The sequence below is a fragment of the Rattus norvegicus genome, chromosome 13 (assembly GCF_036323735.1).
Source record: "Rattus norvegicus strain BN/NHsdMcwi chromosome 13, GRCr8, whole genome shotgun sequence".
Taxonomy (NCBI): Eukaryota; Metazoa; Chordata; class Mammalia; order Rodentia; family Muridae; genus Rattus; species Rattus norvegicus.
The window spans coordinates 78,675,453-78,690,921 of record NC_086031.1 but is presented as its reverse complement, the minus strand read 5'-3'; the positions used below and the strand labels follow the sequence as shown (position 1 = coordinate 78,690,921).

The 15,469-nt window shown below is 38.3% G+C and overlaps 1 protein-coding gene across 4 annotated transcripts in view; it reads right to left on the bottom strand.

Annotated features, from left to right (window-relative positions):
• Nucleotides 1–15,469, bottom strand: part of Kifap3 (kinesin-associated protein 3) — a 136,973-nt gene that overhangs the window by 106,900 nt on the left and 14,604 nt on the right. For all 4 annotated transcript variants that reach the window (XM_039090489.2, XM_039090490.2, XM_063272116.1 and 1 more), the window contains exons 3-8: nt 12,014–12,168; nt 10,174–10,229; nt 8,828–8,969; nt 3,865–3,964; nt 2,396–2,520; nt 367–465 (exon numbers count right to left, since the gene is read on the bottom strand). In XM_039090489.2, coding sequence (XP_038946417.1) covers nt 367–465; nt 2,396–2,520; nt 3,865–3,964; nt 8,828–8,969; nt 10,174–10,229; nt 12,014–12,168 — 677 coding nt within the window. The remainder of the gene's footprint in view (nt 1–366; nt 466–2,395; nt 2,521–3,864; nt 3,965–8,827; nt 8,970–10,173; nt 10,230–12,013; nt 12,169–15,469) is intronic.

The following is a 15,469-nucleotide window of genomic DNA, read 5'->3' as shown; positions in this document are numbered from 1 at the left end:
CAAAACTTGAACAATTCAGTGTAGTTAGAAAAGCTAAGAACTATCAGGGAATAAGACATTTCCATGTACAAACATTTCCATATACACAGGTCACCAAATAAGCAACAAATAACCCAAATCATAGTTGACCATAAGCAGGACTCTGGGACTCACTGAGAGGATCCATGCCACTCTAACTAAATCTTCAGTCTCTGTACCTTACATGATGGCAAAGCCACATGATATTAAAGAGATTAAAGTCTCTTACTATTCAGTCATCTTAGAAACAGGATTTATTCTTTATTAACTGAAAATATTTTGAAAGCTAAAATAACTTTACATTAGTTTCTGAGTGCCAGGTTACAGGAAGTGATCAGGAGCTCTTACCTCTCAAGAGCTGCTCTTGTTTTACCACAAGTCCCTGGTATTTTTTAAAGGTTTTGTCATAATCCTTTCTCAAAGTTTGATTTTCAAGGTCTTCATCAAGTAAAATCAAGTCAAGGATCATAAGCATGAAGGTAAGTGAAGAAATCCTACAGAAGACTATTTGAGAACAGTGCTACTATGTTTATATTGTATTATTACTATTTGAGAACAGTGCTACTATGTTTATATTGTATTATTACTATTAAGTCAAGGTTTCACTCTGTAACTCTGGCTGACCTGGACCTACTATGTAGACTTGGCTGGGCCCGGACTCAGGGACCCACTTACCTTTGCCACTGGAGTACTGGGGTTAACAGTGTGCGCTGCCAAACCTGGCTGCAACTTGAGCTACTCCCCACCCAACTAAAATCTTAACCGCAGGACTGTGCAAAACAGGACTTGTTAGCCAAGTCCCATAATACCCTTGTAGTCCTAGTATGAGGAAATGTTCGAACTCCACCAAATGCTTGGATTCTCAGTAATTACATGCAAATATCTTATGAAAGTTGCCAAGTCTATGACAGACTATAACTGGGTCCATTAAAAAGTTACTTTTTTACAGAAACTCATGTAGTTGTTAAGAATAATAAACTCTCCTTCAGGCAGACAGCCAAAATACTTGAATATGCAGATTAATTCTAAGGCTTTTTAGCACCTTGCTCAGGTTGGGGATTGCAAGAGAAGAACATCTTGATTAATAAGGCCCATGAGTTACACAATGAAGATTTAAGAAATACACCACCCCTGGTCAAAGAGGACTCAATGGTACTAGTCTCAGGTCATGAAGACCTGAGTCAGGCTCCCGGGCAATAGTCCTTAGGCATAAAGAATGTCTCAGTCCCAGCTGGACTTCAGCTCCACTGGCAGAAACTATTTGCCCAGGTACGGAAAACAACCTATCCTGCTCCCATCCAAAGCAGAAAAATTACAAAAAAGTTTTTAAAAAGCTGTAACTTCCTGATAGCTACCTATGTGTGCACATGCCCTCAGCCTTCATCCTGTAGAAAAGATGGGCTCTCTCATTGACTCAATAATGCAGTCTCAGTCCATTATGATTGTCTGTTGGCCTCTCTGCCTCATTTTTTCTCATTTTTCTTAAAGAGGAACGATGCTTTCATTTCTAATAGATACGAATACACACTGTATTCAATAATGCTATTGCTTCCGATGGCTTGCTGACTTATAAAGCATCTCATGATGTATGAATAGTCAGTCCAGGGCCTCTGAGCTAGAATTCAATTGTAAAGACCATATGATAAATAGCTTCCGATGAGATTACTGTAATGCTGAAGAGAGTATCATTATACTGGATTCAGTATGGAAGACTAAACTCAAGAGACAGAAGTTATCTGAATGCAGACCATAGCTCAAAAAGCAAGGAAAACTAAAGTGACAGAAGTTCCACCCCAAACGCTTCATGCCAAGGGGCAATAATGCTGTCACAGTGTTTGAAAGCATTTGTTAAAGAACCCCAAAAACAATTCTTAGACCATAAGATACAATAAAATAGAGAATTTCTAATGTTCATCTCGAGGGTTCTACCATTCTATATATCTCTCAACTAGAAAGACTTAACTTGGAAAGCTGAAATTCATAGAAAAGTAAGACGCTAAGTTAGTTTCCCTGAAAAATTAGGTTCATGGAAAATGTAATCCACTCCCATCAAAGTTCCTTGGAAGTCCACAGGCAGTGGTGAGCCGTGCGTCACCAAACACAGTAGAGTGGACACGTGAGCTTCTGAGACTCCTCCTTTACTCAATCCCCCACACCGCAGCTTCATTGTTCACACTCATTAACCGGTCACCCAGGAAGAGACAATGTCTATGTCGAACTGCGTTTACTCTGAAAATCCTACCTCCATCTTTACCTCTGACACACTCTTGCATGATTTCCAAATAAAATGACAGAAATTAAAAAACAAAGAACAAGCCCACCCTACCACCCAAAGCAGCGAGGCATAGGTACAGGTCAAATGGCACCTAAAGGATATCAGCTTTCTTCTTCTTAGAAAGTTCTTCTTGCCAAAGCTCGTGTCTTTTTAACTCATGATCAATGATATTCATACACAGTGCTCCAATTTTATAGTGAGTGATGAGTCCATGAAAATGAGAAAAGCTTCAAAGAAGAAATTTTAATATACATTAAAAAGAGGACATTTTGTTCATATCAGAAAACTCGTGGTTTGGCCTAAACTGACATAAACCATACAAAACATAAGTCTGGCATACATTTCCATGGATACATAAAACCACAGTACAATAATTTTAAAATAAATTTAAATACATTAAAAATTAAATTAAATAAAAATATGAAATTACAAAATTATCTTAAATATGTGTAAACATGCTACCCTTACCTTAAATAACATTATAAGCATGTTCTTATGATTAATCACCACATTAAGTACTAAAATAGTTTCATAACACACTTTAGAATATTGTCTAACAAAACTAATACTATAACACTACTAAGTACTCATTTTATTTATTGGATATATGTTTGCTAGATAATTTATTCAAGCATTTATTTAATAAAATTTCTTTGCTAATACTAGTCTAGCAATCTAATTGGGAAGAAAATGTTCATAAAATCTCAATAATATCCTTGTTAAAGAACATATACATATAAATAAAGTATATTTAACCACTAAGAGAATAAAACTTCCTAATTTATTAGAAACATGAGTGGAACTAGAGGGCATTATGTTAAGTGAAATAATTCAAATGAAGAAAAGCAAATGTCGTATGTCCTTGTTCAGGTGTGGAAGGAAAGAGTTGGCTTATATAGAGAGAGTAGAATAAGAGAGTGAGTACCAAAATCAGCACTCAGCAGACAGGAGAATAAGTTCTGTTTTATAGCACAGTTTGGTAACTACAGTGCCTAATACTAAGAGATAATAGCAAGTGTTCACAGAGTTGGAAATGCCAATCACCCTGATTTAATCATTTATATATCATTATATTTACTCAAACTATTACACTGTATCCACAAAGTATATACTAAATTGTTAAAAACTAAAATTCAGAAGTATGTCTACTGAAGAAAACATGGCTATTACAATGAATATTTTATATAGGAAGGAACTGAGGCCCAGAGAGATTAAGTAAAACAACCGAGAGTACACAGTGTGTAAACAGCAGACATTGCACTCAAACTGAGATCTTCTTCCACCAGAGACATAACCATATGCCAACCGTTATGCCAAAAGGAGTGTATGAATGTGTGTGTGTGTGTGTATGTGTGTGTGTGTGTGTGTGTGTGTGTGTGTGTGTGTGTGTGTGTGTGTGTGTATGCCTGTGTGCATGCGGGGGCATAGGGAAGTGTAGACTGAAGGAAAGAACAAAGTAAAAAGCCAGTAATAGGACGCAGAGCATGAACAAACAAACAAAGACCGAGAGAGTCACACTGACACAGGCAGACAGCAACAGAGGTCGATCAGCCCTTAGAACCCATACTTACCTAGAGAAGCAAAAGAAGATATAAATGATATTTGTAGCTAACTCAACGCTTTGTTTCCAGTCTTCTCTCAGGACTCTTGCTAGCGCACCCAGGGCAGTTTCTAAGGAAAAGGAAACATACGGATATGATCATTTACCTCTCCTTTGATATAAACGGAGGTTGGTTTTAAATGTCTACTTATGAATAAGTAACAAAGCCAAGATGGAACTGGAACAAAAAAGTAGGATGTTTCTTTCCAATACGGAAAGCTAATTTAGAAGAATAACTTTAATTCAAAACACCTGACATACATGTGTATGCAGTAAGAAGTCAGCTGTGAATCAGACAAATGCGACAGAGAGATCATCCAAGGCTGTCCATTTCCTGACTTGTTTCTGCTTGGAATCTTACTACTGTATTCCTTTGCTGTCTTCTTTTTAACCTCTGAGTTACTCTATTAGGACAAAGACTAGAATATGTCCAGAATATAAATGAGCAGTTTAGTCAACTTAGCTCCATAAAGATAAGTCAATTAAATTTATGTAAAGAAAAGTAATATTTCCATATGACATACCAAAAGACATAAAATTAGAAATTTCAGAAAATAAGTTCTTGGAAGTATATATTTGTTTGAAGGAGGTAATATTTAGAGATATTAAGTAAATGTGGGGTTAGTTTTTAACGAGATGTGGTAAGATTTTTTATTTTTTTGCACGATGATGTGTTTGTGGTTCCTGTGTGTTTGCACATGGGTCTGCACATATACACAGAGGCCAGAAGCTGATTCTAGGAGTCTTTCTCAATTGTTTGCCACTTTATTCATTGCCACAGGGTCTCTCAACTGAATCCAGAGCTCCCTAAATGTCGCGTCTAGCTAGCTAGCTTGCTGTGAGAATTACATGTCTGTACTGGGATAAAAAGTAGGACACATAAAGAAGGGGAGGGGGGAGGGGGGAGGGGGATGTTTGCCCGGAAACCAGGAAAGGGAATAACACTCGAAATGTATATAAGAAATACTCAAGTTAATAAAAAAAAAAAAAAAGTGGGACACCACACTCCCTCAGGTATTCATGTAGGTGCTGGCCTTGGATTTAATTCTATACAGAACCACCACCAACCTGTACCATTACACTGGTACAGGCATTATCCAGTAGGGTAATGAAAGAGAGGGGAACAGCACACCACACTGTGCAGAAGTGTACCTGGAAAGGAGACAGTCTCCTGAAGAAAGAACAGCATCCGTCCATGAAGGAACAGCAGGCCCACGGGAACAGTAACAAGAGGAATCTGGATACCCAGGTAAGGTCATGTTCTGATCACTAACTCGATACCTGGGTAAGGTCATGTTCTGATCACTAATTGGATACCTGGGTTCTGATCACTAACTAAAAGGGAAGGAAGGACTGAACGACATGGAGAAACCTCAATTTACATCTCTATACTCACTTCTGTCTTAGGGTTTTACTGCTGTGAACAGGCACCATGACTACAGCAACTCTTATAAGGACAACATTTAATTGGGGCTGACTTACATGATAAGAGGTTTAGTCCATTATCACCAAGGCAGGGGCATGGCAGCATGCAGGCAGGCCTGGCACAGGAGGAGTAGGAGCTAAGAAGGACAGAGTCTAAAGCTTCTCTTAGATTCCACACCACAAGTTGCTTATTAAAAGCTGGGTGCACGGGGTGCAGAGAATGCCAGTCATCATTACTTGACCTGGACTTTGCTGTGTACAAACAGCCTTCTTCTCAGGGTATTTGGAGAAAAGCACTGTGGTAGTGTCATAATGAGTTTGTTAGTAGGATTAACAAAAAAGCTATCAATTTTTTAAAGCAAAACTAAAAATCAGGTACTTTCAGGATCTTTAAGGGGGTCAAACATATTCTTAAGTCTATAAAGCCACACAAAGGTACACAGTTGTATGCCTACTATAGAAAGACCTAGAAAGCCATTAGTCAATCGATTCTGGCTGAATTTGAAACACTGTATCAGGGAGGAAGCAGAGTCTGAAGTGTGAAATCTGTCAACACCTAACATACACAGAGGTCTTCAGCAAGGGCAGGGAGACATTTTCATCAGGTATTTAATAAAATCTTTGCCCAGTCACTGCTGACTAAAATAAGCTAACAGAACACAGATGTCCATGACTCTCTAAGGCAAGGGATACCAACTTTGCAGAATCAATCTACAAAACTCAGCAAACAAACAAACACATCAATAACAAGCCTTGGGGTAGCAGGAATCTGACTTCCCAAGTTGCCACATATAGTTTCAACAACACAACTCATCATAGGAAGAAACCCAACTGTATGACCCACGCTCAGGTCATACAGTCATCAGTAGAGACTGTCCATGTAAATGCACAGACACTGAGCTCATGAGACCAGGACTTGACTCAGTTATTATTATAACGAGAAAACTGAAGGAAGGGCCAGTGAGGTGGGTGGCACTGAGGAGCACTTATTGTGCAATCATGACAGCCACACTTCAGGTTCCAGCCCCCAAACTCGCCACCAGGCATCTCACACCTCATTATCCAGATCCAAGGGGTGAAACAGGTACGTCCTTGAGATGTGCAGGGATCCAGCTGGGTTGGGAAAACCTGTCCTAGACTCAGGCAGAGACCTTGCCTCAAAGAAGAGGCAGAAAATGATAAAAGTAAGACACCTGATGCCCTCTTATGGTCTCCAACCTCACAAATGTGCAAACATTTAAATACACATATACACAGATGCAGGAATATAAAAATCAAAGTGAACCACTTCTTCTGATGTAAAGGTGGGTATGTGAGGGAATGAGAACGACGGTTTATCAAGGAGACAGCAATTACTAAAAAAGACACAACCAGAAAACCTGTAATGAAGGGTACAAAAGCTGAAATACAAATTCACTGGGAATCTTAGACACAAAGGTAATATAAACATTCTAGATTAATCTGAAGGAAAAAGAGAAGGCAGTCAAATGAGCAGACCCTCAGAGATCTATAGAGGAGACAAACACACAGCATATTCGTGATGAAGCCCCAGAAACATGAAAGGGGCAAGTATGTAATGAATTAACAGCTGAAGCTGTCATGGCTGCTTCAGACCAAAAGGTATACACACTCCAAGTATACACACTGATGACATCAACCCAGAGACACACCGTGGTCGTGGTCAGATTTGTGACTACAAAGGACAAGAGAAGCAAAGCCTGAAGAGAAATGCAGCTTTGTGTCTGCACAGCACCATACATGATGATAAGCAGATTCACCTCAGAAAGCATGTAGAAAGGAAGATGGAAGAACGACACATGGAAACTGCAGAGAATTCCTGTCATCTGCTGGGGACACAAAAGTCCTTGGGCCCCCAGAGCACTAGGGAACCAGTATGTTAAACACAGGGCTCTCTCCTCAAAGGAATTTCCACCCCCAAAGCTGGGAGTGGATATTGTTAATGACCTGGTAATGTTTTGCCTCTCTGCAGTGACAGACCTCACCCTGAATGCTTACCCCAGACTCTTCCCTTCCTAGACCATTCTCTCTAGCTCCCAGCTAATGGAACCCATTTCTGAGAGGGATGTTGTAAGTACAGCTGACCTCTCTGCTATTTCACCCAGAGACCGCACTAGATTCTAGGTCTTTTAGCAATAGACCCCGACCCTTGTGCTCACATGGACTTTGTGAAGGAGTTTCTATGAAGTCACACCTAAGCTTTTCTGTGGACCTGGAATGGGAATGGGTGTTGCCTGGAAACGTTTCCCCTATTGTGTTGTGTTTTAAATATGCTGACAACGAGCTGCCTAGTGTCAGCTCCCCAGGTCGACGAAACCAATCTGAACTGAGCTTTCACCCCTGCAAGGTGTCCCTCAGTGACCTGCCTGTAACTCCAGAGCTCAGAAGCGGACGAGCTGCACTAGTCTCTTCAGCTCTGGGTTCAACTGAGAGACAAACAAGGTAGACAGTGACCACGCAAGACTTTTGATATCAGCCCTGGCCTCTACACACACATGAGAATGCATACTTTTATGAACATGTGTGCTCATGCACTTGTGAACATGCATATGGATATGCACATACTTTACACATATGCAAGAAATGTCATTGGTATTATTATAGTACAAAGGAGTGAGGAGGGAAAAGAGTCAAAGGGTGTATAGGAACAAATTTCTGTATGCTGTTAAAATTAGGTTGGTAGTAACTTGAACATGACTATTTGAAACTGTCAAGATAATGCCAAGGCATCACTAAGATAATAACTCAGGAAACCATAAGTATAGAAAATTAGCTTCAATTGGTGAACTAGGAGAGATGGCTCAATCGTTAAGAGCACTGACTGCTCTTCCAGAGGTCCTGAGTTCAATTCCCAGCAAGCACATGGTGGCTCACAACATCTGTAATGGGATCTGATACCCTCTTCTAGTGTGTGTGAAGACAGCTATAGTGTACTCACGTACATAAAATAAATAAATCTTAAAAAAAAGAAAAAGAGAAACCGAGAATAGAAAAAATAATAGAAGAAAATATAGAGTAAAAAAGGTTAAGAATCATGATAAAACTTTCTATTTAAAATATATATAGACATGTTAAAGGTTTGGTCATTCATAGCAAATATAAAATGACAAAGACTGCCTTATAAGCATTACACCAATGTAAAACAGACTAAACATACCAATAAACAGAAATGGATTAAAGAACCTATGGTGATCCGCTCATAAGCTGGTTCTATCAGAAATTCTTGAGATTTAAACACACAAGCAGCGTCAAAAGAAAAGAATGGAAAATAGACCTACCATGTACAGAGAGAAGGAGAGGAAGATAATAGATTGAAAATATTCATACTACAGAGAAGAAAAAATTAACATTCAAAATTAAATATATAAGACATGAAAAACATGCATATGTGCATTTGCAAACATAAAATATTTAAGATCTCAGTTCAGACTTCAAGAGTAGGTTTGTTTTACATGATTTTTCTACTTTTAATATTTAGAAAGAGAAATCACCATTTAATAATAGCTCTTCCAGGTTATCAGGATTTCGAGCAAGCTGTAGGATCAAGGCCGAGCCCCGGACCTTGTCTGGAAGGTCTTCATACAAGAGCTCAATGTACTCATCCATGTCGTTAATGTTGGCCACCTCGTCAATCTGAAACACAGGCGAGCACTCAGCAGCTCTCACAGACAGTCAGATGGATGATACTTTGTGATCAATATATTACTTATCATAGCAACAAGCAAAGAACAGATGATAGCCATTTTTTTATAGATAGAAATTTTAGGGAGACATCAATCTCTCTATAAAATCTTCGACCCCAAATTTGTCTTCCTACAAGATGTGGGCGGGTTAAGATGGGGCAGACTGAGGGAACAGCCAGCCAATGGCTGCTCCAACTCGAGAGCCGTCCCATGGGACAGCCAACCCTGACATCATTAATGACACTCTGCTGCACTTGCAGACAGGAACCTAGCATATCTGTCTCCTGCCCAGCAGACGGAGGCAGATACAGAGACCCAGAGTCAAACATCAGGTGGAGCTCTTGTGAAGAGTGGGAGACAGAAGGGAACAAGTCAGAGGGGTCAGGGACAGCATGAAAAGACCCAGAGTCAACTAACCTGTGACCATGGGGACTCCCAACTCACAGATCCTGGGCCACCTACCAGGGAGCATGCAGGAGCTGGACCTGCATGCCTTACACATCTGGAGCAAATATGCAGCTTGGGCTTTATGTGTGTCCCCTCACAAGTAGAAAGGAGGCTGGATGCTCTCTCGGTCTCTGTTTCCCGTCATAGTATCCCCTTCTCCTTACCTGGGCCTCAGAGGGAGAGGATGTGCCTAGGCTTGCAGGGACTAGATGCCCCAGGGTTGGGTGGTACCCATATGGGGCTTGCCTTCTCTGAGAAGAAGAGTAGGGGGCAATGGTGGAAAGAATTTGTAAGGATGGGACTGGGAAGAGAAAAGGGATGGGGCTGGGATGGAAATGTAAAGTAATTAAAAAATAAAAATAAAGAAATTTTATGCCTTGGTGTATTAGAATGCTGATATAAAACTATAAGCAAAATAAAATGGAACATATATAAACTTTACAATTTATGTATTTTAATGCAATTTGTACCTAATATAAAAGATTAAATATTTTGAAACTTATTTCAAAATGTTTAGAATATTTTGCCACTTATTTTAATAAAATTAAAATTATGTGTTATAAGGCACAACCAACAATTTTTGTTTTTCATCAAGCAAGCATTGATTTTTTCCACGTGTCTCTAAACTGAACAACATGGTTATATGCACTACTGGTAGTAAAAGCTGAAGGTTGTTCACTCAGTAGAACAGAGTTCATAGGTCTTACCTCCATCCCTTCAAAAGGAGGTGGGTCTTTAGGCTTGCTAGACTTTTCTTTCTTTTCTGTAAAAAGATTTTTAAAAACCCTGAGAATTAGGTTTTAAGGGTTTCAAGTGACTATTTAAGTAGTTGAGTTTAATGCTGCCTAAGCTGGGGTATAAAACTAAATATTTGATAAAATTTCTCTCAATGCATAAAATAAAATATTTCCATATAAAAATCAGCTATTTGTTCTAATGATGCAATCTAGTCAATCAGCAAGATAAAGAATTTGGTATGACTAATACAAAAACAAATAATATAAAAACTAAAGTTAACAGAGAGTGAAATGAATAAGTGAATGATTTTTGTCTGAAAAGTGAAATAAAGAATATAAATTAAAAGATAATATTTGATATTTATACCAACTTAATCCTTATTTAGTCCCAAGGAGGCATTCAAAGGTACTATATACATTTATTATACTATTCAGCTAAACGCATATTTTCATATTCTAAACAAAAAATGCATATACTAAAATAAACCAGAAAAGTATCAAAAGATGTATAATTAACAAATAAACATACATATAAGAGATTTGATCCTTACTGGAGACTGCTTGGTAAGAAAAAGGGGATGGACCAGGGATTCTGATAGGATGTTTGAGATAAATGAGTGTTACAGTCAAACTGTCATAATAAAACCATGGCTCTATACAATTAATACATACAATTAATACATGCTAATAAAAGGAAATGAGCAATGCAGTATGAGCAATGGGAAACGAGAAACATGCTCTTGACATATACAAACAATGAATTAAAACAGGATTAGCCCTTCTGCTTTCAGAGGCGGAATCCACGATAGATAAGGGCGGGTGCGTCAGCAACACTAAGTTCTGTCCCAGACAGATAATTTACTGTAGGACTGGTTTTGATGAGCAAAGGAAGGGGTCATTTAAGCTCATGAACCACGCTGTTAAAATGTACTACAGTCCTCTTTCCTTGTCTTTAGGGTGAGGCTTCTGGCTCTAAATTATCAAAGTACAAAAGTTACAAAAAACTAAATAATTTAGATATAGTTTTACTATACAGTAAAGCATGTATCTCTAACTATTAATGTGCAGAAAGAGAATAATACTGACTTGTTATTTTATCCATATATAATGGATACATTTTTATATTTCCTTTTTCATAAAGTACATTCTAATCACTAAACATTCAATAATTCATTTGTACATGTTTCCATTTTTATTTGAAACCATCTTTTATATCTTCTGAGTTATAAAACATTAATGTACCAGTTCTTTTGTGGGAACTGAGGACAGGAAAATGACAAGAATGAAGATAATGATGTGGAATGTCACACTTTCCTAAGGACAAGGTGAGAGCACTACCCTAGAAGGCTGTGATATTTATCATGTGCACAGTAATGCTTAAAACACAGAACTCAACTCAAATGACAGGTTATGCATACTTAGCAGATAGAGAAAATATAAGGCTAATAGGAACAGAGAGGATACTTTCCGCCCTATATATGCCTTTTATTATTCTACAGTCTTTATGACAGATTTACCCCTATTCCAGTGTACATGAACACACCCTCATCCAGTGAAGCAGAGTCTGACCACTGTGTGTAGAAGCATAAAACCTCCAATGTGGGGAAGGAAATACATCTGTCTGTCTATCCTAACACCAGTAAGAACTCAGCACCGAAATGAATACAGCTTTCATAACTGTATTTTTATACTATACTGTACTGTACTATACTATATTACACATATACTTACAAAGTACATATACGATTTTGAAGATGACTAACACTCGCCTTTGGTATTAAATCTAAAATGCCAGACTCCATCCGCTTACCTTTTCCTGACAATGAGTCACGGCGGTTCTGTAGATAGTACAAAAGCTGTTCCACCTCATTGAGCTTTGAGGGATGGATGAGTTTACATTCTTCAACCACTTTCCGGGCCAGAGAGGTTATGTCTGTGTTAGCATTGAGACTCTTCAGGCGGATGCTGCAAAAACATGCCAATTCCCAATTCAGACATTGTACAAGTCCATGACAGACAGTAATACTGTTCTATTATACATAGACTCTATACCTACCTGGCCAGAGAATCTTATTAAAATAAAGATTTAGATATAGTTAGGAGTATATAAGTTGAAAGCAACATACATTCTTTTTTTTTTTTTTTTACAGGAATTGTGTGCTTAATCAAAGTACAAGAGCTTTACAAAATATCATGGTAATAATAACAGTTTGAAATAATTTAATATCAAGAAGTCGGGACTCCAGCAATGTGTAAAATCTGTTATTAGCATGTACCTCTGATCCCAGGACTCAGGAGGCAGAGGCAGGCAGATTTCTGAATTTGAGGATGGCCTGGTCTACAGAGAAACCCTGTCTCAGTTCCCCTGCCCCCAAATCTGTAATTATCATCCAAACGAACACCCCAAGTAATTTAGCAACATACATTCTTTGAGACTTTCTGGATACATTATTCAGAAGTCCTGCTTGAGACAGTGCTTCTGATATAAAACAGTTTTTATTACCAAGTATGAAATTCATACTGCCACAAATGATGTAATTAATTTATGCTTAAATATAACGACATTTCCAAGTTTTTCTTTACTTGCAGTGCTGGGACTGGAACCCAGGACTTGGCACCTGTGAGGTAAGTGCTATACATACCCCGAGGTACTCTGGACTTGCTTCCTCTTAAATTGAGCCCAGGATAGTTACTATGAGTCTAAGAAAAAAAAATGGTGCTGAGGAACACAATGGCCTGTTTAATGGGATTCATGGCCTGAGAGAGAACTATGAAAATATAGTCAGGATTGTCTAGTAAATTCTCCTATGTCAGACTTACATTCAGAAGGAGAAAACAACCAAAACCCCACTGTATAGCATTACTTTTTGTGAAGATAGTATTTTTGTTATTTTGTAGGAAGACAGTAAGCTACTACAGGATGAGAATCTACTCAAACACTCTGAACTTGGCATCTGGAAGCCAGCATTAGACACAGATGACTTCCACTCTAGTTGCGTGACTTACATATTCTTCCCAGTTTAGACTAGCTCGAATGACACTCCTTTTCTGACTTAAGTCTACTTGTTTTTGCCGTTGATAACTTTGAAGTGTTTAAAATAACTGACTTTAGTTTGGGCACTTCTAGGTGAACATTGTTAAGGCAAATATAGCAAGGATGGCCCAGAGGGACAGCTCTAAAGTTAATTTTAAGAAGGAACCCAGAAACGCATGCATCTCAGTAACTGATTGAGAAGAGGCACAGGAGAACTACATCGGTAGCTCGGCGTGAGAAGAAAACTTGACTCTAGAACCTGGAAGGACACTGAAGCAGAACCACGAGCCCAAGGTCAGCATAGGCTATACGATGAGACCATTCCAAACACGGCAAAAATGAAACTCACTGAACAGAGCTTTACACTTCTGTTAGGTTTTTGGGATAGATTCATTTCCTAGAAAAGGTCTTCACAGAGTACGGATTCCACGCTCACCCTTTTCCCAGTTTCCACTGTGTACTCTTATGATTGCCATCTTGTATCTGTGTGGCATGGCTATTACCTTTATCAAAACTCACAGAACAGAAAGTGAGTCCTGATTAAGCTTGGAACTAATGCTGATGCATCTAATTATTACCTGAGGGCCGTAGATATTCTGTGTTCACTCTGTGTTCTGTGAGTGTTTATAAATGTCTTACAGTTTTATACATAAAATGTCCTCTCCCTGACCACGGCAATCTCTAACTCCTCCATTATACTTAGAGTCTCGCCTCCTCTACAAGGTCAGACATTCGGAATGTAGAGAATGTAGATTTCCCAGATTGACTTCTTTTGGTTACCAATATGGATGGAGGGTCCTTCAATTCTTTTTTTGTACTTGATAACTCATTTTTTTATTTTTGAATAATGCTTTATGATAGGGAGGTATCACAGCTGATCCACTCACTATGAAATAATAGCTTGGCTGCTTTCAGTTGTTGGCTGTTTGGATAAAGTTTCTATAAATATATGTGTGTAGTCGTTTATGTACACATAAGTTTTTAATACATTCAAGTAAGTAAAAGCACAATTACTGGATATTATGTGAGCCTATGTTTAGATAATATAAATGTACACCATCTTATGGTGTGACACACACTTCATACTATTACAAGCCAGGACTGAGAATTTCTATCAATACATTCTTGCCAGTATCTGCTGTTGCCAGTGTTATGGGCCTTAGCCATTATAATGGATGCGGTGATTCCCCCCTCTCTTTATCTATATCTACATCTATATCTATATCTATATATGATTATATATGATTTTCAATCTCTTCTAGGTCTACTTTCTATCACCCTATATATTAGCAACCCAGTTTAGTCTCTATAAACTCAAACAATTTTGGTTTGTGTGTATAGTCTCCTCAGTCTTGCATCTATTGAAAGGAAACTGGAGAAAAACAAGTTTTATTTTGAAATGACACTTAGCTACTCAACTGCTTTTGGTCGGCATGTATACTTTTCATTAGGCATCCATTAAATCTAACAAAATATCACCTGTATGATTTCCATACCATAACAATCAGCTTCTCGAAATGAAATCTTCAGAAAGATGAACTCTCTGAGAATAGTTTATACCATTCCTCTGAGCAATGCTATAGGCTGAAATGCCACATTTGTGGTTCTAGGACATTACTGACTTCTCCAATGTAATGACAGTTTATGCTACACCTATCTCAATTTATATAGATTTCCGCTTCTTCACTAGTAACAAAACCTCTTGAGCTAATAAAACACATTTTCCTTTCAGTAGTGTCTTTTGGTACATACCTTTTGCTACTGAGTGTGACACATTTTGCTAGTGAATATGACACTTTTTTCAAATGAGTGCGAGATACTTTTTGAGTGTGAAACAGCTTTTGTTAGTAAGTGTGACACACCTTTGGCTAGGGAGTATATCCCTCAGGACTAAAAAATTAAATTCCTCTCAAATGTAGGTCATGAGACTCTACAGTTAAAGACAGATTTTCTCTAGAAAATCTAAAATAAAATCTCCAGAGGTGTTCATTAACACTCAGGTCATATAATTTCAGGTAATCAATGACAAACAAGAAAAAACATAGAAAAGAAAAAAGTGTGAGCTAGCTGGACCACAGTGTGAGCATGTACCTATTTTTCTAGACTTGAATAGTCTGGAGAACTCATTTATTTTTAATACAAGTCATTAATGTAAGTCTCCTTCTGATGCCAACAGAACACCAGTGAGGACAATGAACTGAGACACCAAACGGCTTCTCTTCACAGAGTGCA